The sequence below is a fragment of the Pelodiscus sinensis genome, chromosome 8 (assembly GCF_049634645.1).
Source record: "Pelodiscus sinensis isolate JC-2024 chromosome 8, ASM4963464v1, whole genome shotgun sequence".
Classification (NCBI taxonomy): Eukaryota; Metazoa; Chordata; order Testudines; family Trionychidae; genus Pelodiscus; species Pelodiscus sinensis.
The window spans coordinates 5,807,400-5,834,306 of record NC_134718.1 but is presented as its reverse complement, the minus strand read 5'-3'; the positions used below and the strand labels follow the sequence as shown (position 1 = coordinate 5,834,306).

The 26,907-nt window shown below is 52.7% G+C and overlaps 1 protein-coding gene across 6 annotated transcripts in view; it reads right to left on the bottom strand.

The window, feature by feature from the left end:
• Positions 1–26,907, bottom strand: part of WDFY4 (WDFY family member 4) — a 187,041-nt gene that overhangs the window by 7,647 nt on the left and 152,487 nt on the right. For all 6 annotated transcript variants that reach the window (XM_075934641.1, XM_075934642.1, XM_075934640.1 and 3 more), the window contains 10 exons: positions 26,617–26,734; positions 24,609–24,718; positions 17,054–17,207; positions 15,922–16,013; positions 14,849–15,061; positions 12,584–12,731; positions 10,575–10,732; positions 7,065–7,223; positions 2,650–2,829; positions 342–524 (listed from right to left, as the gene is read on the bottom strand). In XM_075934641.1, coding sequence (XP_075790756.1) covers positions 342–524; positions 2,650–2,829; positions 7,065–7,223; positions 10,575–10,732; positions 12,584–12,731; positions 14,849–15,061; positions 15,922–16,013; positions 17,054–17,207; positions 24,609–24,718; positions 26,617–26,734 — 1,515 coding nt within the window. The remainder of the gene's footprint in view (positions 1–341; positions 525–2,649; positions 2,830–7,064; positions 7,224–10,574; positions 10,733–12,583; positions 12,732–14,848; positions 15,062–15,921; positions 16,014–17,053; positions 17,208–24,608; positions 24,719–26,616; positions 26,735–26,907) is intronic.

Here is a 26,907-nt window from a genome sequence, read left to right as displayed (position 1 = left end):
CTGGCGCCCCAGGACTCCTCCTCGTTCTTTCACTTTGGGTCAGCCTTTTTTGTTTTCGGTCAAACCCACAATTTTCCAGTTTTGGGGGGACAAAAAATAATTTGTACTGAAAATTGCTGAAGAATATTTTAAACCAAATGACATGAGTTTTGTGTCTGTCTCAATTCGTTGTTCCCCGCACCAGCTGCACAAATTCCACCCCGTCCGCTCTGGGTTACACAATCCCTGTTGCATTTGTAATGTGTCGAGGGGGAGATACGGAGCCAAGGAGAGCCCCTGCCGCATTCGAAATGGGAAATCCTGCCTCTTACCCACAGAGTTAGCAGAGCCACGCCACCTACCCTCACCATCCCGTCTGTGCCCCCCGTGATGACGACGCCACGCAGGTCCCACTGCATTCCTTCCGCGAAGCAGCAGCAAACGATGGCTCCCTCCAAGCCGCAGGTGGGGTCAATCCGGGCCAGTGGCTGGCCGTTGACGGTCCACAAATGTAAACAGGGTCCCGCACAAGAAGCAATGTCACCCTAGAACACACCACCCTGCATTATTTCAGGATCCCGCCTGCTCTCTTTTGTGGAGATCCACGGAACATGGAAACGTGGGCGTTGGAACGGCCTGCCTAGGAAGCAGAGATCTGGGGGGATTCACGCACAAGCGAGCTGAGACCCTGCCATTCGGTGCAAGCCAGAGGATTTTCCTAATGACATGCAAGCAGTCGTGTTGCTGAGGACAGATGGCAGGTAGGGGTGTTGATAGGAATGAAAACCCCACTAGGAGAGAGAGAGAAAACTGCAACTCTTCAGCTTGGAAAAGAGAAGAGCAAAGGAGAAGATGACCGACACTACTGCTATAAAATCATGAGTAGTATAGTATAGGGAATAGGGAAGTGTGAGGTAGCAGGTTTAAAACAAACAAAAGGAAGTAGTTCCTCACACAGTGCACGGTCAACCTGTGGAACTCACTGCTAGGGGATGTTGTGAAGGCTGCAAGCACAACTGGCCTCAAAAAAGAATCACAGAGCACTAGAACTGGAAGGAACCTCGAGAGGGCATCAAGTCCAGTCCCCTGCCCTCACAGCAGGACCAAGCACCAGCTAGGTCACCCCTGACAGGTGTCTGTCTAACCTGCTCTTAAATATCTCCAGGGATGGGGATTCCACAACCTCCCTGGGCAATTTATTCCAGTGTTTGACCACCCTGACAGTTAGGAACTTTTTCCTAATGTCCAACCTCAACCTTCCTTGCTGCAGTTTAAGCCCATTGCTTCTTGTCCTGTCCTCAGAGGCTAAGGAGAACAATTTTTCTCACTCCCCTTTATAACACCTTTTTAGATACTTGAAAGCTGCTATCCTGTCCCCTTTCAGTCTTCTCTTTTCCAAACTAAACAAGCCCGATTCTTTCAGTCTTCTCTCTCAGCTCGGCTATGTCTACACTGGCATGATTTTCCGGAAATGCTTTTAAGATTGGCAGGATGCTTTTCCGCAAAAGCACTTTTTGCGGAAAAGCGTCCGTGGCCAATCTAGACGCGGTTTTGCGCAAAAAAGCCCCGATCGCCATTTTTGCGATCGGGGCTTTTTTGCGCAAAACAGTACTGTGCTGTTTACACTGGCCCGGCTTTTGCCCGAATGGAAACAGCACAGTATTTCCGCAAGGACACTGACGATTTTACATGAGTTCGTCAGTGTTCTTGCGGGAATTCAAGCGGCCAGTGTAGACAGCTGGCAAGTTTTTCCGCAAAATCAGATGATTTTGCGGAAAAACTTGCCAGTCTAGACACAGCCCTCATGTTTTCTAGATCTGTAATCATTTTTGTTCCTCTTTTTTGGACCTTCTCCAATTTCTCCACATCTTTCTTGAAATATAGTGCCCAGAACTGGACACAGTACTCCAACTGAGGCCTAGCCAGCGCAGAGTAGAGCGGAAGAATGACTTCTCCTGTCTTGCTCACCACACCCCTGTTAATGCAGCCCAGAATCATGTTGGCTTTTTAGCACGGTGGACAGGCCTGTGGATGGCTTTTAGCCAAGCAGGTCAGGAATGCAACCCCATGCTCGGATGACCCTAAATCTCCAATTGCCATATGCTGAGACTGGATGGCAGGGGACAGTTCACTTGATTGCCCTGTTCCGTTCATTCCCTTTGGAGCACGTGGCATTGGCCACTGTCGGAGAACAGGACCCTGGGCTAAATGGATGATTTCTGTCTGTTCCTACCCGCCTCTTCTAGAGGGGAATTGGCGGGGACAGGAAAACAACAGCACGTCTGAGACGGCGGATTCAGGCCTATCCAGACTGTGGATGAGAACGTGGGTCTAACTTAGTCTCAGCTCGCCAGACGTGGATCAGGAGAAATGACTGGAAGCCACAGGGGTCACAGGCGAGCCAAAGGCAGGAGGGCCAGGGCTTCTCAATCCAGCTCACATATCATGACGTTTTATTTTACTATCCAGCCCCATGCGGCTGCGGCTGCTTAGCTACTCGTCTGTGTTGTTCCTTTTAGTGCTCCCTTCGCGTCCGAAAGAGTACGATCAGCAGCCTCCGTGAAAGGGACAATCAATCGATGATGTTTTTACGTGGGGAACTGCTGCCCGAACAGGGCCAGGACGGGTTTCTGGTTGCATCAGGGGAAGGATGATAAATGACGTTCTTACCGTTGACTCGTTGATGGCCACAGCAGAGAGACCGGCCCCGTGGGCCGGGAGACAGGTGACGTGCGTCAGCTGGTTTAGGTCCCATACGATGCAGGTTCTGTCCATGGAGCCACTCACAATGATGCTGTAGGTCACGGATGCAGCCAGGCAGGTCACATCCTGAGTGTGTCCGTACAAAGCCTAGGGGTACAACACAACCCACAAGCACAACCAAGCAGCTGGGTTACTAGGGATCTGCATTCCCGCTGGGATTAGCTTAGCAAGGACATGTGATCTGGTCCACAATATCAGAGCCTACAACAGAGCTCCCCGGTCCTTAACTTACAAATGGGGAAACTGAGTCCCAGAAAGGTTACCCAAGCTTCTCCAGTGATTCAGAGGTGGCAACGGACCCCAGATCTCCTTGTCGTTACACCTGAGACATAGCCACTTGACCACACTGCCTTGTATAAACCACCCTTGTACATTTTCAACCCTGGCTACCAATGTAAAATGTCTCTTACCTTTGCCTTTCGGGCATTACGAAGGTGAGAATCATGCGTCGAAGTTAAAACTGTTCAGCGTTTTTTAAAATGTATCAATTAAAAAACCCCTTTCAATGAGATTTTTGAGACATTTCTCCTTATTATCCTACCCGATACAGACGATCTCAATATTTTTTTCAAATACCGAAGTTTTGCTTCATTAAAAAAACAACCTTTTCTGAGAACCTTCCTGTTCAACATTACTTGCTGTCTGCCCCCGTTTTGTAAGCATACAACCACGAGAGACACGGCCAGTTAAGTTTAGCCCCAAAATGTAGGTCTTTCATTGTCTAAAATTAAGGGGTTTTTTTTAATGTATTTTAGATAGAAACAAATACATTCGTGGCATGTGATGGACATGATGGGCGGATTTGGTTTTACACCCAACTTGCAGTGATGTACACGAGGACACAAGGCATCAAACAATGGAAAATCTGGCTCTACTTGCTTTCTTTAAAATTCCTGGGCCTGATTTTCAGTTGTATGAATCGTAGAATCACAGGAGTGGAAGGAGGCCCGACAGGTTATCTAGTTGGCTATGTCTAGACTGCCGGCTTCTCTCGGAAGAAGCTTTTCCGGAAGAGATCTTCCAGAAAGACGTCTTTCAAAAGAGCGCATCTACACAGCAAAAGCGCAACGAAAAAGCGATGGGCTTTTTCAAAAGACAGCGTCCACACTGATTGGATGCTAGCTCACATTTCAGTGGTGATTACTGTGGACGGAGTGGTCCCCAGAGCACCTGTGCTTTTTCCTGGTGGCCTCTTTCGAAAAAACTCCCTCTTCGGTTTCGAAAAGGCTTCTTTCTCGTAGAAAGAAGTTGACTGCTGTCAGAAAAAAACCTCCGTTCTTTCGACTGTCTGTCGAAAGAACGCAATAGCAGTGTGGACATAAGTATAGTTTTTCTGGAAAAACAGTCATTTTTCCAGAAAAACTCTGCAGTATAGACATACCTATCCGGTCTCCTGCACCCATGGCTGGACCAAGCACCATCTAGGTCACCCCTGACTGATGTCTGTCCAACCTGATTTTATGTATCTCCAGTGCTGGAGATTCCACAACCTCCCTGGGCAATTTATTCCAGTGTTTAACCACCCTGACAGGAAGGAAGTTTTTCCTAATGTCCAACCTAAACCTCCCTTGCTGCAATTTAAGCTCATTGCTTCCTGTCTTGTCCTCAGGGGTTAAGGAGTATCATTTTTCTCCCTCCTCCTTGTAACAACTGTTTTGTAGTCAAAACTCTGGCGTGGTGTTCACCATTCATTAACGCTGATTCTAACTTGAGAGGTGAATTCCCAGGTGGCTCTCCCTGTGTGGGTCTCAGTTGCCTTCGGTCTAGCACACGGTCTTGGCTTCTGCTGTTTGCCAAGGTTGTCAGGATAACAGCATTTAAACCGGAATGCCTCTGGTGGACACGCCCGGTCGCAGGCTTGAAATGGGCCCGAGATACAGGCTTAGATCTAATTTTGGACCTTATCAAAATATGGGCTAGGAGTCAAAGATAACAGTACAATTGAGGATTTCAGCCAAGCTGCGCAAAGTTTTCATCCAAGTCCTGCTGCCCAATTTGAGCTTTGGGGGGGTTCCAGGCTGTGGGACAAATTGGGGCAAGTTTGGAACTTCGGGCCAACCTGCGAGCGATTTAAGGGTGCACCCAGTGGGGGTTCTCCCCGCACTAGCCGGAACACAGGGGCTGCGGACCAGTTTCCCCTGGAGTCTGCGTGGTTCACACACAAAGGGATCTTTTTAACGTGTCGGAAGCTGCTTGTTCATCGAAACCAAACTTCGGGCAGGAAACGGGTTGGTCTGGACCAGAATGTGGTGGAGAAAGTTTCTGAGGGTCTCGGATGGAATTCAAGAGCGTGAGACACGCTTCAGTGAGGAATAGTCCACCGGTGCAAGCACTCACCTGGGACATGGGGGACCCAGGTAAGCATCCTGACAACACGCTACTGATCTGCTGTCAGGCCTCTTCTGCTATGGGTATGGCACCCAGAGGTTCTGAGCCACTGATGGGGGAGTGAAGTCTGGTGGCTTTTAGCTCATGGCTTTGGCCCCTAAGGTCGCAGGTTCAATTGACGAGCTGGGTCCATTGGCGCTGCGTATCGCTAATTACATTAAATATTCAGCGGGCTGCAGAGAGGGAGAGGGCCTCCATGCGTGAATCAGAGCAGCCATGTGAGGCGGAGAGTCTGGCTTTGTCCACGCAGATACACTCGGGCCCGGCAAGAGGGACACCTTCCCTAGGGCTTGGCAATTCAAAGGAGCTCTGGCCACCGAATCCCGGGCTCTTTAAATGGCTGCCAGAGCCCCGTGCGTGTCCTGTGGAACTCTAACAGCTGGGGGGGCGGTGCTGAGGACTGGTTGCCCTGGCCCCGCCTCTACTGTCAGAGGCCCCGCCCTTCTGCCAGAGGCCACACCCCTTCTGGGAGCACCCTTACCCGTGCGGGCTGTTGGCTCCCCTGGATATACAAGGCCACTGGTGCAACCCTCGCTGGCCCAGGTCTACTGACCGGGGCCTATGAGGAGGTCAGGCTGTGGGGCCGGCAGTGCGCGCCTTTCTGAGGTAGGCACCAGCCCATTCACACCAAGCCGCTGAGCTCTTATCCAGGTTTGGGATCTTTGTCATTAGTTTCTTCCACTTGCAGGCCGGGCAGCAGAGCGACAGCGCAAGGGAAGCCACCCTCCTGGGGCTCGCCCGTTCACACAGAGCCAGGGAATGCGGCTCTCTGGCCACGATCGCGGGATTTGGGTGCCGGTGGCAGGAGTCAGTGGTCACCATAAACAGGGCTGGGTCAATCCAAGGCCGTAACCCCCCCCCCCTCCATACACTGGCCAGTCAGGAACAGACCAGCACCTGCTAGAAGGGTTCTGAGTGCGGGTCACCCTTTCTGAGGCATGTAAAATTGCCCTGGTGGCTACTGTGGCTCTCAGGGTGCACCACCAAGGCCACACAAACTTCAGGAGGCAGCCGGCTGAGAAGGGAATATGCTCTACCTGGACTTTTACCCCCGTTCTAAGAAGAAAGCCTTAGTCCCTTGAGATGGCTGCTAAGTGAGTTGCACGAGCTTCCTCGCACATCAGCTTAAGCGAGGTTCGGGGATGGCAAGACCATCGTTTTGTTCAGCAGAATAAACAACCCGCAGGAAACAATCGCTTGTAAATCACTTGGAGACAAGTCAGGGCATAGTTCAGCTTCACGTCTCCATGACTAATGCCTTCTGCTCGCAGAAAGAGAAAGGAAATGCAAGCAGGGTTTGGCCGTGCACGATCTCATGCCGGTACCTTGTGGAATATGGGCAAGATCATTTAATTACGGCGTAATTGGTTTGCAACAGCAGCGCCTTGACACTCTGCCGTAGGTTGTGGACCGCTAATAGGACTGGCAAACCCGAACCTTTGCCCAAATCTCCAAACTGGGCTTGATTTCCAAACCGTATTGCTTAGATTTCACCCTAAGTGCTGTTGCTTCCATTTCTCGGTGTCCTTCGTGTGTCACTCCCATCAGGTGGAGGAAAGGCCCAAATGACACAGTCTGGATCCCGATCTAAACTGCCTTTCTCTCTAGTTTGTGGCTGGGGTAACTCCATTGTAATCAGTGGATTTATACCCCCATAAAAGTGAAACTCCTGGCATGGTACTCCAGCTCTAATTCAAAGGGGGCTTGATTTCTGGATGCTGCAGAAGCTCTGGGCCCCTTTGAAATGCTGGGCCTTGGTACAATTAGCCCCTTTGTCCCTCTCCCACCCCTGCCGGCAGGCCTGGTGGCAGGTTGCTATGCAGTATCATGCCATCTCTACCATCTTTCTCTGCCACCCTGGTAGAGGAAGGGTTTTCCTCTAAGCCTCGGCCCCGCTTAGGAAGCTGGCCCGGCAGGTGAGCCGTGGTCCGTACCTGTCTCAAGCTGAGGCACTGCACTTGGTCCTTAGCCAGCGAAAGCTCCCAGACACACACGACGGCGCTCGTTCCGGAGGTAATGACGGTCGTTGGCGTGGGGCACGCCGCACAGAGGCACTTGCCCCAGTCTGCCATGCACTCGAGCGTCACTGCGTTCTGCAGAGGGTAGAAACACGGGCAGTCGTTTTGGGGGCCAGGAGAACAGCCTTTCAATTTTTACAGCAGGGTGAGGGCCCGTGACCCAAGCTCTCCTCCTCCCGTCAAGGCTGGGAAAGGACTGGTCCTCCTACCCATTGGAGAGAACCAAAGGAAGGGGAGGGTCAGTGCAAAGAAAGGGCCCAGTCCTACAGGATGGGGGACTTCCTCAACTCACAGGAAAGTCGAAGGAAAGAGGGAATTTTCCTCTCCGCTCTGCCCTCGCAGCCTGTGTGTGTGGAACAGCAGGGCCATGTGCGGGAGCGGATCCACCTGGCTGGATTGGTGGGATGAGCCAGCAGTTAGGACACTCAGGCTACGTCTACACTGCAGGCTTCTTGCACAAAAACAGTTTTGCGCAAGAGTTCTTGCACAAGAGCGCATCCACACTGCCATGCGTTTTTGCACAAGAGATGTGCTTTTGCACAAGTGCGCCCATAGCAGTGTGGACATGCTCTTGCACAAGAAAGCTCCGATGGCCATTTTAGCCATCGGGGTTTCTTGTGCAAGAAACCCATTGCCTGTCCACACTGCCTTCTTGTGGAAGAGCTCTTGTGCAAGAGCGCTTATTCCTTGTGGGGAGAGGAATAACTCTTGTGCAAGAAGCCCTGTTTTCCGACGCCGTATAGTATATTTACTTGTGCAAGAACACGCGTGCAGTGTGGACACTCTGCAAGTTCTTGCGCTAAAAGCCTGCAGTGTAGACGTAGCCTACGGGTACGTCTCCACACAGCAGCATGATTTCGGAATAACCATGCGAGCGTCTACACAGGGAGCCCGTTATTTCGAAATCATTTCAAAATAGCGGGTGGCTTAGTTCGGTGTTTGCAAACCTCGCTCCACGAGGAATAACGCCTCCTCCGAAACAGCGATTTCGGAGCAGCAGGAGTGCGGACGCGCCATGGCTGCTATTTCGAAATAGCTCCTCCCCCCGGCCATTCAGAGTAATTCCTTCCCAGTGCCTCCTGGCGCTCTAATTGAGGTAGCGTGTCCACATTAGGGGAGCTGCCTCGGACACATTTCCAGGTTTCCCTGTAGTGTCGACGTGCTATTTCGAAATACGCTACTTCGGAGTATTTCTTCCGGAAGAGCGTATTCCGAAACAAGCGTGCGGTATAGATGTAGCTGGGACGATCCCCAAGAAACACGTCCCGTTCTCTGCTTCGCAAGAGGCTCCCTGTGTGATTTTTTCAGTTAGCCGCTCTGTGCCTCGCCCCTCACTTGTACAATGGGGTTAAGAGCAGCTCCCTGCCCACAGGCAGGTTGTGAGGATAAATACATGATAGATTCTACAGCGATGGGCGGGGGGGGGGGGGGGCGGCGGAGAGGCACCTTCAACAGAGAGGAGAACAACCTACTACTTCCTCATAGGTAGAGGAACTGCTCAAGTGTTGGATGCAAAGATCCCTGGGTTCTGTGCCCACCCGTGGCTCTCCTGGGTGGACTTTGGCAAAGCCAACGGCTTAGAACACACGGAGCTTCCAGTAGGAACAGGACAGGTTTCTGCTCCTTTGGGTGTCTGACGGCTGGTCCCCTAAGCCCCTGAGTTGCACCTTAACCCCCGGCCAGCCTGCCTTTTCAGAGACAACGCTGCTCTCTCCTCGGCAGCTGTGCTCCAGCCTGCCAGCAGCCCCGCGACTGTGTGACTCATTCCTTACAGCAGTGTGTCCCAATTTTATTTGGCCACGGAACCCATTTAAACTCAAAAGAATTTTGTGGAACCCCTAATAACAGTCTTATATACGGAGCTGAAAAAGTAGATCACAAATAAGTAAGGATAATAATAAACAAACGCTAAACAAGGTCATGAGATCGACACAAATGAAAATGGTTTTCACTAAAATTCATAAATGCTTAGTATTAATGATTATTTTTTAATAATAACATGTTATTGTAATGGAATTTTCTGGCGGAACCCTTATTTTCACTCGCGGAACCCCGGGGTTCCCCGGAACACCACTTGGGAGAAACTGCCTTACAGGAAAGACACCGGAGAATCAGATTTCTAGGGGGGGCTGCATTTCCGTACTCAGCGGGAGCACAGTGCTAAGCCTGGGGGGGGGGGAGGAGGGTCAGAGACGGTCATCAGAACGGCCGCACGGGGTCAGACCAAAGGTCCATCCAGCTCAGCGGCCTGTCTGCCGGCAGCAGGCACTGTCCTATCCTCATCCCAGCAGAAAGTTCTGCGGGACAGAATTTCTCATCGGGACTGTCGTTACGGCCGATCGCACGAGGTCTCGGTTTCCGAGTAACCGAGACCCGCCCCTCTCCCAGTCACAAGCCACTTTTCATGGAGTTTCAGGCCAGAAGGGAACCTTAGATCAACCAGCCTGACCGCCGGCGTGGCACGCTCCATCACAGTTCACCCAGACAATCCTCTAACAAAGCCAAAGACCCCAGTTAAAGCCTTTCAGCCCCTCCGACCAATCTGTGGTGTGCCACAGGCCACAGACACAGAGCAAGAGAGAGACCGGGGTGCCTTCAAGGACCCAGGGCCCTGCCTTGGCAGGGAATCAATTGATTAGGTGGGACACATGAAGAGAGATTAAAAAGACTTGGACTCTTCAAGTTAGCAAAGAGGAGACTAAGGGGGGCTTTGATAGAGGTCTATAAAATCATGACTGGCATGGAAAAAGTGAATAGGGAGAACTTATTTACTTATTCCCACCATATAAAACTAGGGGTCACCGAATGAAATTAAGAGGCAGTGGGTTTGAAACAAACCAAAGGAAGTTTTTTTTTTTCACTCAGTGCACAGTCAATCTGTGGAACTCCTCGCCAGAGGATGTGGTGAAGGCTAGAACTTAAACAGGGTTCAAAAAAGAGCTAGATAGATTCACGGAGGTTAGGTCCATCAATGGCTATTAGCCAGGATGGGGAGGGATGGTGTCCCTCGCCTCTGTTTGTCTGGAAGTGGGAGACACGGGAGGGATCACGTGAGGATTCCCTGCTCTGTTCCCTCCCTCTGGGACACCTGGCCTTGGCTGCTGTTGGCAGACAGGACACTGGGCTGATGGACCTTTGGTCTGACCCAGTGTGGTCGCTCTTATGCTCTTTTGACATGCTCAGATGTTTCCAGCAGGAGATCCACTCCCCGAGCTGCAGAGGAAGCTGAGAAACTCCGAAGTCCTTGCCAGTAGGACCCAAGGAACTTTCCTCCCACCCCAAATCTGGCCACTGGTTGGACCCGGACAGGTGAGCACCCCCAACCCCCCCCCCCCACACACACACACCCACAGGCAACTAGAAGAGGATTCTTCATACCACACCCTGGCCGGCGTTTCCCACCCCTCGGCCTTTGCTCCGATTTACCTTGTCGGTGCCATAGCTTCCAAGGCAGCAGGTGAAATCGTCAAAGCCCCAGCAGAAGGTTTTGGTCCAGAGCGGGGGGATCAACACTTTGTTCCTCTCGACGGCCAGAACGCTCTTCTCGCTGGGCACGATGTGTCCGACGGCTCCCTTGGGTGCCTCTGAGTGGCAGAAGGAGATCACAACTCAGCCCCTTGTTTCCAGAGTCACTCCCCGGCCCCCGTGTGTCTCGGAAACGACGCTGGGCCGTGTGACCAGCCCCAGAGGCTAAAACCCACCCTGGGGGCGAGATGCAGTGACTTTCTAGGCTGGACGATGCACCTAGAGGAGGGGGGTGAGGCCAGGTGAAGCCCAGTGTTTTCTCCTCCCAGGGACTAGCCTCGGACTCCCCCCCACTCCATCCACGGGGGAAGCAGGAGGAAGCAGAACAGGTGGGCCAACAGGACTGCTGGGGGGGCAGGGGACTGGACTTGACAACCTCTCAAGGTCCCTTCTGGTTCTAGGGTTCTATGATTCTATGGGCCATCTGATTCCTCCCCTGGCAGGATGGGGCAAAGGGAGAAACTTCGGTTGCTTGTGTCTCCCCACTCCAGACAGTGGTAGAGCACTCCCTAAAGGGCGAGGAGGGCAGAGGGGAGGCAAGTGGGGTGAAATAGGCCTTTGACTCTGGGAGCTAGCCAGATGGGCCGTTCCTGGGAAAGGCTGCTATGTGGGGAGGAGACTGAAACTGACAAAGATCTGCTGCACCTCTGTCAATTACATCTTTTCGGTTTGTCTAGTTTGTTTGTTTCAGATAGAAGGATGATCATCTATTCTATTTGTTTGGCACCTGGGTCCTGATGCTGGCTGGGGCATGCAGGCGTACTGGCAGACAGCAGAACTGGTCAGAATGTTTCTTTCCAAAATGTTTTCCCTACGCCCTCTGACCCCGCCAAAAAAACAAAAAAAACCCAAAACTTTTCTTCTTAGAAAAAAGGATGCAATTCATGAAAAGAGTTTTGATATCGTAAAAGTTTTTGATGACACTGAAAACTTACAACATTTCACGTGTCAACATTTCGATACTTTATTTTCTCCTTACATCTCCCTGAATTCAACAAAATGGGTGTGTCTAGACTACAGGGTTTTTTCGAGAAAAGGCTACTTTTTTCGAAAAAACTTCCCCTGCGTCTAGACTGCAGCCGCGTTCTTTTGAAAGTAAATCGAAAGAACACGGCAGTTTTTTCGATTGCGGTCAACCTCATTCTACGAGGAAGAACATCTTTTTTTGAAAGTACTTTCGAAAAAAGGCGCTATTGAATGCAACCTGTGCTTTTTCAAAAGAGAGCATCTAGACTCCCTCTCGAAAAAGCGGCTCGCTTTTTCGAAAAATCTGCTGTGTGCCCACGCTACAGGGAAGCCTTGAAATGAGTCCAAAGCAGGCTCCGTTAATGTGGACATGCTACCTTGACTTATAGCCCCAGGAAGCATTGGGGAGGAGTTAGTTTGAAGGACTCTGGAGAGTGATTATTTCAAAACAGCAGCAGCGGAGCGTCCACACGACCTCTATTTTGAAATAACGATTTGGAAATAAGCGTTATTCCTTGTGGAAAGCAGGCATTATTATTTCAAAATAACGGGCTTGGTAGTGTGGACGTTACGCTCGTTATTTCGAAATAAGGGAGCTAGTGGAAGAAACATTTCAAAAATTCTGAATTAAAAAAAAAAATCAAAACTTTTAAAATATCAGTAAAAAGGAAAAACCTAACTAAACCTTCCGCTTTGGATCACAGGCAATACGAAGGACTTCAACATTTTGAATTTTTGTCATGAAATTATTTCTCCCCCTTTTCCGTCTTCCCTTCTCTCTCATAAAAGCTGCGTGACATGGCGATCTGGAGGGGGTCGGTTTGGGGCTTTGCGAAAATCAAGCCATGCCCGGCTGGATGGTTCAAATGCAGCCAGCTCGCGGCCGGGGCCGGGATGAGGTTCATACGTGAAGGAGACGGCTGGATTTACTGCGCTGCCAGCACCTTTGATTGTGACAGGAGAGAGCTTCAGATGTTGCGGGCTGCTGAGCAGCAGAGGCATAAGTCCGGCCGAATGGAGAGAGGAGGCAGACTCTTTCCCTAAGGTGTTTTTGCCCGTGGCATTCCTGGATGGGTGGGGTTTCGTGAAGAGCTAGAACAAAGGAGTAAACACATGAAAACAATTCGCCCTGTTGTGCAGCGGCTACATCTGTCTCTCTGTGGTACTTCTATGCCCACCGGCACCTCAGCGTCTGAACACCGCCCCAACATCCCCGGACTGAGCCTCACAATATCCGGGAGGTAGGGAAAAGCTCCTGTTCCCGTTTTACACATGCGGAGTGGAGGCAAAGGGACTTACCCAAGGGCACGCTAGAAGTCTGTGGCGGAGCTGGGAACTGAACCCAGGACTCTAGCTTCCCAAGCAAGCACCCTAACAATGAGGGTTGCAATTGGGATTGGCTCACAGGTGAAACAAGTTTGTGGGCTCAGCCAGGCCCACCGACTGGTTTCCTATTGTTTCGCCCACAGCTTGACTTCCTCCCAGCTCTGTGTTCTTCCTCGCTCTGCAGGGATTGAGGGGAAATGCAGCCACCTGGCCTCATCTCTAGGAAGTTCTCGCCCGCGAGATGTCTAGGGGAAATAGCTGAGTGGCTTTTCTTAACGAGGAAGGGTCGTTATTTTTTATGTCTCTGCTGCTCAGCCCTCCTGCTGCCATTGTAGCAAGATTGATTGTAATGAGAGAGCTTCAGGTTGCAGGCTGCTGAGTCAAGAATTCAGCTTCTCTCCCCTGTGCTAAAATTAAGGGGATGCCTCAGCTACTGGGTGGATCAATGCTGCGGCAATCGATCCATTGGGGATCGATCGAGTGGGTCTAGTGAAGACTGTTGACCCAGCGCAGTGCAGATCTAAGCTATGTTGATCCGACTTACATTAGCAGCATAACTCAAATTGCATAGCTCAGACTGACTTGTCCCCTTGGGTCAGGTCCACGCTGGCAGAGAAAATTGATGGGCAATATGCAATTCCAGCTACGACAAAGTCAACGTACCTTACATGAATTTTCTGGGGCAACCCCACAGCAGGAGGTCGATGGGAGAAAAATCTCCTGTTGTCTTCCCTTACTCCTTCCCAACTTCCCTTATTCCTCATCTATGGAGACTCTTTTCAGCATTCGATTTAGTGGGTCTTCACTAGACCAACTAAATCGAACCCCGGAAGATCAATTGCCAGATGGTCATTCTTCAGTCAGTATAGCCAAGCCTTTAGTGTAGATCTGCCCTAATGTTGAAACTGTCTAGCAAGAGGATAAAGCGGCTGGCAATGGAACCACGTGGCTCAAACTTCGTGTACTTCTGCAAATCCTACAGCAATCCTGGATTCTCCATGAGCACAAAGTTAGGAGGACTGGGCTGCACAGGATCCCTTAGCTCAACCTGGCTTGTGCTGTTCCTTGATTAGTTCTGCACTCACCTACACCCCAGCAAACCAGCTGTCCCTCTCCCCATTCACTGCTGCCCTTCTTCTTGTGTTGTCATGTACACTTGTGCACATGTAGCCCACATATATTCTGGGTGTGGTCTACTGTGCCATGCAGAGGAACTTAGACCACTTAGCAGTGGTCTCCAACGTGGTGCCCGTGGGTGCCATAGCACCTGCCGGTGCATTTATGTGCGCCCGCCAAGTCATCAGGGCTGGCCTAAATCATTCTTGTGCCCCGGGTGCACGGCACCTGCGCGGCCCCTGTTCTGTCCGCGCGGCACATGCATGGCCCCTGCCCTGGGCACGCGGTGCATGGCGCATGTGCAGCCGTGGCCCCATCCCCGGGCGCCCGGCAGCCCCAAAAGGTTGGGGACCACTGACTCAGAGAGAGAGAGAAGTTCCCTCTCCAGCCTTTGCTAAGAGCCAGCTGGCTTTTAGCCCAAGCTATAGAGCAGCGTTTCTTAAACTGTGTTCCGTGGCACACCGGTGTTGCCTTTTTTTTTTTTTTTTGCTCAACAAAAAATCCTTGGTGTTCCTCATGAAAAAAAAAAATTGTTCGGTGTTCCTCGGTCTTAAAAAGTTTAAGAAACACTGCTCTAGAGGCTCATGCACTAAGCTCCAGAGGTCCCAGGTGTGTTTCCGCCTGTCAGCGTTGCACAGCGTGAGGCTGGGGGTAACCCTACCAAGTCTCCATGAGTCACGTTCTCCTTTCCACCCGGCCTCCTCTCCAGCTCCTGCAATTAAAGCAATGAAGCGAAGGGACGCAGGAGGACCAACAGGGGACGGTACCTGTTTCGGTATCTGCCCGAAGTTGCTGACAAAGCCTAGGATGGTACTTTTGATCAGAGGGTCGCTGGTGCTGTTGAGGTCCACCTTGTCTCCGTAGAAGTAGGGGTGAAAGGTGTTCACGGCCTCCACGGCGGCTGAGCCGTGCTGCTTGTGGCCAAAAATGAGATCGATCCAGTGATGGAGATGGGCACTCACGTAGTCACTTTCCAGCGCCTGGGACCAAGAGCCAAACGGGGTCAGAAAGGGGCACCTGTCGCAGATCCGACACAGGGCAGGCAGAGCGAATACCGAGCTAGCCCCGGGAAACCAGCGCGGTGGGATGCTGCTCGCTCTACGGACTGTCACCGTGCAGCACAGGGCTTTTCTTAAAGCGGGTCACTGGGTTTTATATCGCTGAGGCTCCGCAGGAATTTCTCCAAGTGGGCTCAGGTGCTAACTCCACCTCTACAGACCGGCATTCCAGGCCTGGTGCAGGTCAGAGCCACCTGCCAGAGCCTGCCTCTGGTACCCCACCTCCTCCTACACCCCAACTCCCTGCCCCAGGTCACCACCCCAACCCTCTGCACCTCCCCGTCCCAGGTCACAGCTCCCTCCCAGACCCTGCACGCCTCCGAGACCTCTCCCCCTGGCCAGAATCCTCTCCTGCACCCAGACCCTGCACCCCCCGTTACTCCTCCCCCCCGGCCAGAATCCTCTCCTGCACCCAGACCCTGCACCCCTCGATACCCCTCCCCCCCCGGCCAGAATCCTCTCCTGCACCCAGACCCTGCACCCCTCGATACCCCTCCCCCCCCGGCCAGAATCCTCTCCTGCACCCAGACCCCTCCCAGACCCTGCACCCCTCGATACCCCTCCCCCCCGGCCAGAATCCTCTCCTGCACCCAGACCCTGCTCCACAAGCCAATGGCAGGGGCAGCAACCAGCTGCACGTGGGGGCTGCGTAGCATCGGCAGGCTGAGTCTGCTCTGCCCTATGGCCCCGCTCCCTGCCATCCCTGGGCGCCCCCACGCTGCCCCATGCAAGGGTCACCGAACGAAGCCCATAGGCACCGTCACCCTGCATACGGTACTAACCTGTCTGTGCAAGCCAATAAATTTATAGGGGTCTCCGTCCGCCCAGGGGGGCAGCTGTACATCCCCCAGCACCGTGCCATCCTGCATGCTGCCTGCAACAGGTCCCAAGGGAAGATTAGCTAGACAAACAGCCAGAGCCGTTGCTCAGTCGCAAATGGAGACCGGCTTTCCCCAAAGCTAAGTGAGCCAGGGCCAGATAACTTCCTAGGGGCGAGGTTTCTCCTTGTGTGGTTCTGGCTGGAATATGGACGTGGCCTCCTAAAACCCTCCTAAAATCCTGTTTTCCCTGGGGAGTCCCCGGGCAGATCCAGAGAGAGCCAACAGCTGATGCGAATGAGAATGCAAACTCCCGGGTGCCTGCCCGGAGCGGAACCTTACAGCACCTCCCTGTGCTAGTCATGACTAGAGCCCTGCACGGCTACGCAGTTTGTAGCCACATCCACGGATGCAGATCTCAGAACATGTGCAGGGTTCTAGAGAGGAAATTTGTATCCGCATCTCTGGCTGCAGACACCGGCAGATATAACGTGGGTCTCTGCAAATTTGCATTATTACCACGATAAAATCGCACCGTTCGCAGCACGAACTCTGTTCCCATCTCAGAGCAGACTGGATCCAAACACTAGTTCTATGGGTGGCAGCACGGGGCCATGCTAATTGTGGGGGATAATTACTAAAGTAGGAGTTCGGTCCTGAGGACCACAGGAGTCCCTGTTGTATGAATCCTTACATCGATCTCTTATACAGCGCTACTCAGAGCACATCACGGTCTTTCAATGGACTCATCTTCCCACCCCGATTTATTATCACCATGGTACAAATGGGGAACTTAGGCACACAGATAAGTGACTTGACCGAGGACACACAGGTTGCATGTGGCAGGGAGCTGAACTGTATTCTCCAAGGCTCTAGGGCAGTTTCTTCACCCCTGGGCCACCCTTGCCACACCTTCTGGGCATCTCCATAGAAGACAGCCCTGAAATGGGAGACTTTAACCCAATCCCTTTGAAACCAAGATGCTTTGGGTCTGGATTCAAATTTCACAGCTCAGCCTACCAGAGCAGCTGCAACGGCCAGATCCCATCTCGCAGCCCCGCGCTGTCAGGGCGCTCGCCCGCCTCTCGGCTCTTACCGAACTCAAAGTGATTGCAGTTGGTTAGGAATTCGGGCAAGTAGAAGAACTCGGGGATGAGCTCGCGGACGTCGCTCATGTTGTCTCGCGACGCCGAGTCCCAGGCGTTCTTCACGCTGTGGAACATCCGGTCGGCTACGTCGAAGCTTCCCCCCTGCAGCCACGAGGAGAGACAGACAGACTGAGCGCGCCCCCCCGTGCGTAGGGTTGGATTTCCAGTGTGCTGCATGACCTTGCCTGACCGAGAGGCAGGAGCCGAACCACGGCCTGCTTTCTAATGGGACTCTAGGCACGTAGCTGAAAGGGGCCCCGTTTATGCGGTGCACCTGGGAGGGGAACGCGTCTAGCCTGCAGGGCGTCGCCATCAAGCAGCAATGTGGCTCTCCTGCATGACCGTGGCCTGGCTTTGGGACACTTTCTGCGAGCCGGCCTGCTTCCATGCGCCCTCCCGCCCCCTTCCCCCCATGCTGAATGTTATAGGCGCTTCCTGAATAGGGCTGGTTTCACAAAAATCAGGCCTTTCGGGAAAGCCTCCCCTTACGTTACGCGGGAGTGTGGCCTAGGATTGAGACCGTGTTAGAGTTCCGGGGTCATTTCCAAACGCTGAGCGCAAGTCCCATCGACTCCCAAAGGCACTTGTGCTCCTAAGTCACTTAGGCGCAGCGAGAAAGCCCCACCCCCTGTTGGGATCGCAACGCCCGCCTCTGAAGCACAGCTAGTTGTCACGCCGCTTCGTTCAGGAACGAAGACAGAGATGCCGCGCTGACACCGCAGGGGACGTTTGCCCCACTAGGATTTCAGCCTCGGGCCCGTGTACACCCTGGTGAAAAGTGCCCTGGGATCTGCACGGGCCACGAGCGCTTAGATCCACCGCCCTGCCTATCCGATCAAAGCCTCCCTCCACACGGCCGATCCTGACTCGGAACGGGACACACCCGAGCCTGTCTGTAGTGGTCTCCCAACCACAACTAGCCAAACTAATTGCAGGAGATAATTGCTAAAATAGGAGTTCAGTCCTGAGGACCACAGGGGTCCCTGTTGTATGAATCCTTACATCGATCTCTTATACAGCGTTACTCAGAGCACTTCACAGTCTTTTAAAGGACTCATATTTGCACCCCAGTCTATTATCACCATAGTACAGATGGGGAACTGAGGCACACAGACTATAAGTGACTTGACCGAGGACACACAGGTTGCCTGTGGCAGGGAACCGAAACATATTCTCCAAGGTTCTAGGGCAGTTTCTTCACCACTGGGCCACCCTTGCCAAGCCTTCTGGGCATCTCCACAGAAGACAGCCCTGAAATAGGAGACTGAAACCCAATCCCTTTGAAACCAAGATGCTTTGGGTCTGGATTCAAATTTCACAGCTCAGTCTACCAGGGCATCTGCACAGGCTGTTTTTCTTAGCTCCCTCTAGAGCCTAGAGATGTGGATTAAAGATTCAAACGGCGACACTCTGAGTAAATTGACTGTTGGAGGTAGGGGTGGGGCCAACATCTTCCCGCTCATATCATCGGGCTAGCGTGCTAAAAATACTGTGGCCGCAGTAGCACAGGCACTGGCTTGGGCTAGCTGTTTCCATGGGGTCTAGACGGGTTTATCCTCGGTGTGGCCACCCTTTCCTGCCACAGCATGGCCACACTGTCATTTGTAGCGCCCCTGCTCGATGATGGCCCGAGTGGTCTGCCTACGGGCGCTAGGAATCACAGCCCACGTGCAGCCACACCCGGAGAGCCACTCTCGAAAGGAAACTCCACACGGCCCCTTGTCCAGACCTGGGGGAACTCCATGACTTAACCCAGAATATTTCTCCAGCACCACCACAGAACGTCAGCCAACGGTTTCCCGACTCTCAGGCAAACCCTGGGGAACATGGCCTTTCCTGGTGTCTGGGAAGAGAAGGTTGGCTCCAGAAGGCGTTTCGGTGGGGCAGGAAGGCAGGCCTGGGGGGTGGGACAGAGGCGTGGGACTCAGGGGGAAAGTCACTTGTGCTACACTGCGCTTCAAAATCCCCACTGGGAAAATGTCTCCTCCTCCCGTACCCCCAGGGGCGCTGAGAAGCCAGGGTCCAGTCCTTAGGAGGGGCTGAGAGACTGGAGCCACGAGGCACACAGGAGAACTTGGACTGATCCTCCGAACTCATTTCCCTCCTGCTGTTTGCCCACGTGGCGATAGAGAAGCAACGAGGGGGCATGGGAACAAGCTGGGCTTCACCAGCCAGCACCCTGAATTCCAGCCTCCGGGAAGGTTGGAATCTCAGGGCAGCTAACGGTGGCTTCCAATCTAGCTACGGTGCCGCGACCACATGCTCAGGGTTTAGCTGATCGCCATATTTGGGGTTGGGAAGGAATTTTCCTCCAGGGTAGATTGGCAGAGACCCTGGAGGTTTTTCGCCTTCCTCTGTAGCATGGGGCACATGGATCACTTGCTGGAGGATTCTCTGCATTTTTGGGGTCTTTAAATCATCGTTTGAGGACTTCAATATCTGAGATAGAGGTGAGAGGATTATTTCAGGAGTGGGTGGGTGAGATTCTGTGGCCTGTATTGCGCAGGGGGTCAGACAGATGATCATAATGGTCCCTTCTGACCTTAAAGTTTATGACTGTGTCTAGATTGACCAGTTTTTCCAGAAAATCAGCCGCTTTTCCAGAAAAACTTGCCAGCTGTCTACACTGGCTGCTTGAATTTCCACAAAAGCACTGACTTCCTACTGTAAGAAATCAGTGCTTCTTGAGGAAATACTATTCTGCTCCCATTCGGGCAAAAGTCCTTTTGCGCAAAACTTTTGCGCAAAAGGGCCAGTGTAGACAGTTCAGATTTGTTTTCCTCAAAAAAGCCCTGATGGCAAAAATGGCAATCGGGGCTTTTTTGCGGAAAAGCGCGTCTAGATTGGCACAGACGCTTTTTTGCAAAAAGTGCTTTTGCGGAAAAGCGTCCGTGCCAATCCAGACGTGCTTTTCCGAAAATGCTTTTAACAGAAAACTTTTCCGTTAAAAGCATTTCCGGAAAATCATGCCAGTCTAGACGTAGCCCATGAGTCTATGAGACCCTTTTCACCCAGAGAGATGGTGGCTTTGGGTTCAGCCTGCGTTGGATTGGTTTATAGCAGGGCCAGGCCTCACCACTCCAAGGAGGTGTCTCGTTCCACCTCAGGTGGGGAGACAGGGCCAAATGAAAGACGGCGCAGGGGGCTATTTCTGGAAGCTGAATTCTGGCTCTGACTCGCCAGCCCATCGGGCCTCTCCACACAAAACGCTGTCCCTCCGTTTCCTCGAACCTGGGATGGAAGGGGCTGATTCCACAGCTGGGCCGGAAGATGAGAATTCAAACACTAAGCCTGACAGGCCGAACGTCTGCGGACTTGAATCCCAGCGACGAATCCTTTGAGGGACAGAATTCCCCAGCCCCTACTTGTCCCCCATGCCGTCGGCTTGCTGTGTCCTCGCGCTGAGCTCCGGGGGCGGAACCCATGCGTGCGCCTGTGGGACAGGCCCCAGCTCTGCAGAGGATGCGAGGGACCTGTCGCACACGCAGAGGGACGTCCCTTTCCCTCAGGCTCCAGCAGTTCATGCTTTTAACTCTGGAGGCTTTCGCTTCCGTCCCTGGCAGCCAGCTAAGCGTGACAGATTTGCATGCAAGCCCGTAGGGACCTGCCTCTTGCTGGCTGATTAGGATAGCTCATTGCCTCTGTTCACCTCCTCTGTTGGCCTCAGGAGCTAGATCAAGAAGACTGGGATCAAAAAGGTCCTTTCTAGGTAGTTCCAGGTGACTGGGCCTTACCTTTCAGGGCATTAAATATCATAGAAGCACAGAACACTAGGACTGGAAGGGACCTCGAGAGGTCAGCGAGTCCAGTCCCCTGCCCTCACGGCCGGACCAAGCACCATCTGGACCAGGGCTACTCAACTTTGGAAGCCCCGACGGCCACATTGATACTCACAGCACACGCCGAGGGCTGCAACGTAAGTGCGGTTGCATGTACATGCAAATATATATTCAAATATATGCAAATAGCTTCTTTCACACTGCCGGGCATGAATACAAAGATTAAGGCAAGACAACACAACACACAGGCCCCATTTGAGTCAGTGCTGCTGCTATTAATACAAGGCAACGTTTACCCAATTTCCACCCATCTGACAGCACTTTTGATGAGCACTGACAGTCCAGGACTGTAACTACTAAAGCGCATCTCAACAGAAGACCATTGTTTTGAGTGCTTTTTTGTTTTGGCTCCCACCCATGGGCCACATGTTAAGTCCCGCGTAAATCCAAACCGCACCCAAACCCAAACCGCACCGCGGGCCGCAAACAGACGGGCTGTGTGGCCGGCAGGCCGTGTGTTGAGTAGTCCTGATCTAGATCATCCCTGACAGGTGTCTGTCCAACCAATATCTCCAGGGATGGAGATTTCACAACCTCCCTATGCAATTTATTCCAGTGTTTCACCACCCTGACAGGTAGGACGTTTTTCCTAATGTCCAACCTAAACCTTCCTTGCTGCAGTTTAAGCCCATTGCTTCTTGAGTCAATATAAATATAAAAGTTTAAGTTTAAGCAACACATAAGCATCCGTGCAGCAGCTGAGCAGGGGGTGAAAACAAGACAGCTAGTCTTCCACTTCAATGCACTGTAAAGCAAACTCCACTTTTGGGTAAGCAGTCAACGGAGCTTACGTCTGGATAGGGGAGACTTTGCACTCCAACTCAGGGGATCACAACTAATCCTCTGGCCAAGATCTAGCTAAGAGATAATTTGATGCACAAGGTCATTTTGCTCTTGATCAGTACCAGGCAGGGACCCTTGGAGTCAAATTCACGTCGAAATTAAAACAGGGTAGAAGGAGGTCTATAAATAAATCAACAGCTAACAAGTATCTCATTGAAGCATATTAAAGGGCTTTGTATATTTAATCTTCACACAGCGCCCTGTGTCGTGTAGTGATTGATGCTTTTTCATCTTTTTTTGCAGCTTTTATGAGCGCTGATGGTAATCTCCGGAGAAACAATATGATTTGTAATAAAAAGATTACCTGTATTAAATAAAAATAATATATACATAGGAAATGCTGTTAGTGTGACAAATCTGGTTAAAGATATTACCACCAAGAAAAAATGTGATTTTTTCCCGGGCTGTCTAATTCATTTTCAGGAAAAGTAATATCTTTAAAACTTAAGCCTGTATTATTTATAAAGGAAGCAATAACTGATTTTCCCATTTCTTGTATTAATAAATTTATTTGCATATATTTATATCAGAATTAATGGGTTTTCTCTCTCTCCTGGAATACAAAAACTGCACCGAAAGGGAAAAAGAAATTCCTGGAATTGCGTTAGGCTTTTCAGCTGCACATTAACATAAACTCTTACAGCTTGAGCCACACGGCGTGAGATCTAGGGTTTCCTTCCTTTTTGTGAAGCCATTACAGTCATCAGGGCTACGGGTGAATTTAAATACTGTCATAGCCACAGTATGACAGTGGCAGGGCAAAGCAGTTAGGGAAAAGCATTCCCTGGGGAGAATATAAGTTAGAATCAAACTGCACTCTTGTAAGAATGGGGCTGAGAAAATGCCGTTGATTATAACATTGGGGCCTGATAGGACCTTAAATCCAAGGAGTTCTAAGTGCATCTCAGATGCCTATGAAGGCGCAAAGCTTTAAAAGACCCTTTTCTTAGATGTTCACTTACTAACCAACCTTCTTCTTTAGATGGCTGGGTGCGATCAGCTCTATGGACCAGTGGAATCAACTTCGCCAGACAACTCTGTTTGAATCAGACCCATCTCAAGACACTCTCCTCTTAAAACGCAGCCCTCATCTCCGCCTCCTCCTGCTCTCCTGACTTCTTAAGAGCCCCAGGGCAGAGTTATGGCTGGATCCCCCCATGTCCACATGATTATTGACACCCTCGAGGAACTCTAAGAAATTGGCGAGGTTTGATTTCCCTCTGCAAAAGCCATGTTGACTCTTCTCCAACATGGCATGTCGGTGTGTGGGGTAGTTCTCGTCTTTCCTCTACTTTCCATAAGAACATAAGAACAGCCATAGTGGGTCAGACCAAAGGTCCATCTAGCCCAGTATCCTGTGTGCCAACATGGCCAGCACCAGGTGCCCCAGAGAGGGTGGACCGAAGACAACGATCAAGTGATTTGTCTCCTGCCATCCCTCTCCAGCCTCTGACAAACAGAGGCCAAGGACACCATTTTATCCCGCGGCTAATAGCCTTTTATGGACCTAACCTCCATGAAATTATCTAGCTTCTCTTTAAACTCTGTTCTAGTCCTAGCCTTCACAGCCTCCTCTGGCAAGGAGTTCCACAGGTTGACTACATGCTGTGTGAAGAAGAACTTTCTTTTATTAGTTTTAAACCTGCTACCCATTAACTTCATTTGGTGTCCTCTAGTTCTTCTATTTAGGGAACTAATAAATAACTTTTCTTTATCGGCCCTCTCCACACCACTCATGATTTTATAGACCTCTATCATACCCCCCTCAGTCTCCTCTTTTCTAAACTGTAAAGTCCCAGTCGCTTTAACCTGTCCTCGTATGGGACCCGTTCCAAACCCCCTAATCATTTTAGTTGCCCTTTTCTGAACCCTTTCCAAGGCCTTTCTACCAGCCTGGCTGGGAGTAAATTAGGCATGCCCGCCTGTAACCGCCAGGATCATCTCTGGAGCCCTTTAACAAGATCAGCATTACATTCGCTTCCTTCCAGTCCTCCCGTGGAGGGCTGTGTTCCTACCAGCAGGGGGCGCTACAGTTCGACGGCAGTGACCAGATCAGTCACTCCCCGACTTCGTTGGACCCAGCTGTACGTCCCAGTGGAACCAGCTCATGCCACTCAGGTTTGCTGCTCCCCTGTCTGCCCCGGGAGCGAGCGGCACCAGGTAGACGCGGGGAACGACAACCCCGGCTCCGATTTGCACGCGTTAGTGCACGACCAGCGGAACGAGGCAGCTGGCAGAACCAGTCAGTGGTTCAGCCAGACCTAGAGCAAGGCAGGACCTTGGGCGCTTGTGTCAGTCTCGGGTGCTTTTACAGCCCCCTACCAAGCACACACAGGCTGGGGGCTTCTTATGGATCCAAAGCGCCGGGGGAGAGCGCTGCTTTGACAGCTCACAAAGCCGTGGCCCGCTGCCGGGAACAGCCGACTTCACGGGGCTTAGTGCTCAATTAACCCACTTGTAATTGCTAAAAGACCAGGGAATAAAGAGCCGAATGCCGCAGAGCATTTGAAGAGGGATGCGGCTGGCCCTCCCCTGCCTCACAACAGTCCCCAGGCGCTTCAGCGCCAAACAGAAGGAGCCGTGGTCGAGGCCCAGCAACCCACAAAGCCTCCCTCGGGGTCTTGCGTGAGCCCCGGGATCAGGTTCTGCCGCTGAGCGTTCCCCGAAGGGAGCGCCACGGGGCCTCCATCGGTACCAGGCTCCGCGTGGGACATCCCGGAGTTACACGAGGATGAAGGGGTGGGGGGCGAGCCAGGCGTGGGAATCTAGGAGCAGCAGAACCCGCTCCGTGCCAGGGAGGTCAAAGGCTGCGTCCCGTTACCTGAAGTGCACAGAAGGTCTGGGTGAACGGCTCCATCCGGACCAAGTACGACGTCACGATGATGGCGGAGGAGTAGTGGGTGCAGTAGTGACACTGGGCCGACGGGTCTCCTGGACAGCAGAGGATCAAGTCTCGGTTGGTAACACTCGGCCATTGGACAGCACAGCCGCAAAACACCACCCTGGGGAGGGGCAGGGCTTGAAAGCCAGAGGTGTGCAAGGATCCTCATGCCAGGCCACGGCCAGTAGGAGGGGTGCGATCCCCACCACTGGGCAGATTTGAACCTGGGACCTCTGGAGCTTAGAACAGGAGCTTCTACAGCTAAAGCTATGAAGCCAGCTAGCACCCTGCTCCCTTGTTCTTCTCTCTCACTGTAAGTGGGCTAAGTGCCCCTGCATGGCCAGTGACCCACACTAGGGCTACATCTGCACTGCAGGCTTCTTGTGCAAGAGCATTTTGCACAAGAGTTCTTGCACAAAAGGTCTTGCACAAGAGCGTGTCCACACTGCCGTATGCTTTTGCGCAAGTGCATCTCTTCTGATGCTTGACTGTAAATTGACTTGCACAAGAACACGCGTGCAGTGTAGACGCTCCGCAAGATTTTGCACCAGAACGGCTGTTCTTCCACAAAAAGCCTGCAGTGGAGAAGTAGCCTAGGTGTGTGGGTTACATGTGCACACACAACCACACAGGTACACTGCTACCAGCTAGGTGCATGCACCAATACCCATTCACACCCAGGGTGCAATACTGGAGGAGAGCAGAGGCCCTAAAGCGTCTCTGAACCTCTTGCCCCCGGATACCTCTGGAGTCCTCAGTTACTATTTGGTTGCATTTGCAAAAGAGTGATCTCCACTTCCCCAGCTATCACCCGCATGGCCATATAAGGACTGGATGGCGTCACAGGTAACCCCTACCACCAACATTCCCTTTATGTTTTTCTATCCATGTGCGGAATAAATTTTACGATGTGCACGGAAGCCTGTGGGGATGTGCACCACCAGTAGGCACACACCCTGCCGGCTGTGGGCGCTCTGCCAATCAGCATGTGAATCTCTCCTGGGCGGCTGCCCAAGCGCTTAGCTTCCAAGGACCCTGCCTACGGCCCTGCGGATGAGACCAAGTTGGCGGATGCCTTAACGTTAGCAGCGCTCGAATGCCCTCGTCTTTCCAGGCCACCTGCCTGCTCCTCCTCCGCCTCCCCAGGGCTCAGTGCACACCAGGCCGAAAGGGGGCACAGGCCTGGCAAACAAAATGGCGCCATCTGAGCCGTGGCGCTGCACATTTCAGCCCTGCCTCTCGGGGCGCAAGCAGCCAGCCGGTGCTGCTGCAGGAAGCAGGCAGAAATTCCACCCCCCCACCGGAGCCAGAGTATTCTCGGGGGAAGAGCCCACTGGGTCCTCACCCCTCCCTTCCTGTGAGGCCTTTGCTCCCCACCCGACCTGGGGACACACCTTTTCCAGCCCTGCTCATCACCCTGTCCCCCCAGAAACCGCCCGTTCCCCAGGGGCCAAACTGCCCCCCCCCCCACATTACCAGTCTCCGGCCTCAGGGCGGGGGCAGGGCTAGCAGAACAGGGCACTTGGGGAGGGGGACAGGATGGGAGTCACCCCTATTAGGAGCCATGTCCCAGAAGGCCACAGCTTAGCTCCCTGGGGCGCTTGCTGCCCCTCATGCCAGCCTTGCACTTGAGACGCCCCAAAATCCAGGGGTTCTGACCAATGTTCCCGCTGACTCTTTCCAGCCACGTGCGGAACAAATTTTATATTCCCAGAGGCATGGGCACCACCAGGAGTACAGCCAGTGCCGGGGGGGCTCTGCTAATCAGCTGGGCAGCACTGGACTCTCCTGCGCGGCCGCACAGGCGCCTGGCGAACCGGGGAGCCCGGCCGTGACCCCCAGGCTGCGAAGCACTGCTCTAGATGAGTGGGGTGCCCCTGGCAGACCTCTGTGTCCCCGCCTGGGGCACATCAGCCCCCGTTGAAACCCACCGCCCCCAAGCGCCCACCTTCGCTCTTCTCCACCTCGTGGTAGCGCTGGACGAACTTGCGTTTCCTTTCCAGGGTCTGCGCTCCCATGGGCTTGGAAAGGTCGCGGAAGGTCCGGGGGCTCGCCAGGTTCAGCGCCTGCAAGGCCAACATGGGGGGTGAATTCTCCTGCACCCCCACTGCCCACGCTCGGCTCTGCGCCCTCCCCAGACACAAGGGTCCAGAGCGTCCGGCCCCCCAGATGCCTGAGCTCGGGGCGCACTCCCTCAGATTTGGGGGGACGCCCTCGCCAGCGTGGAACGCCGCCACAT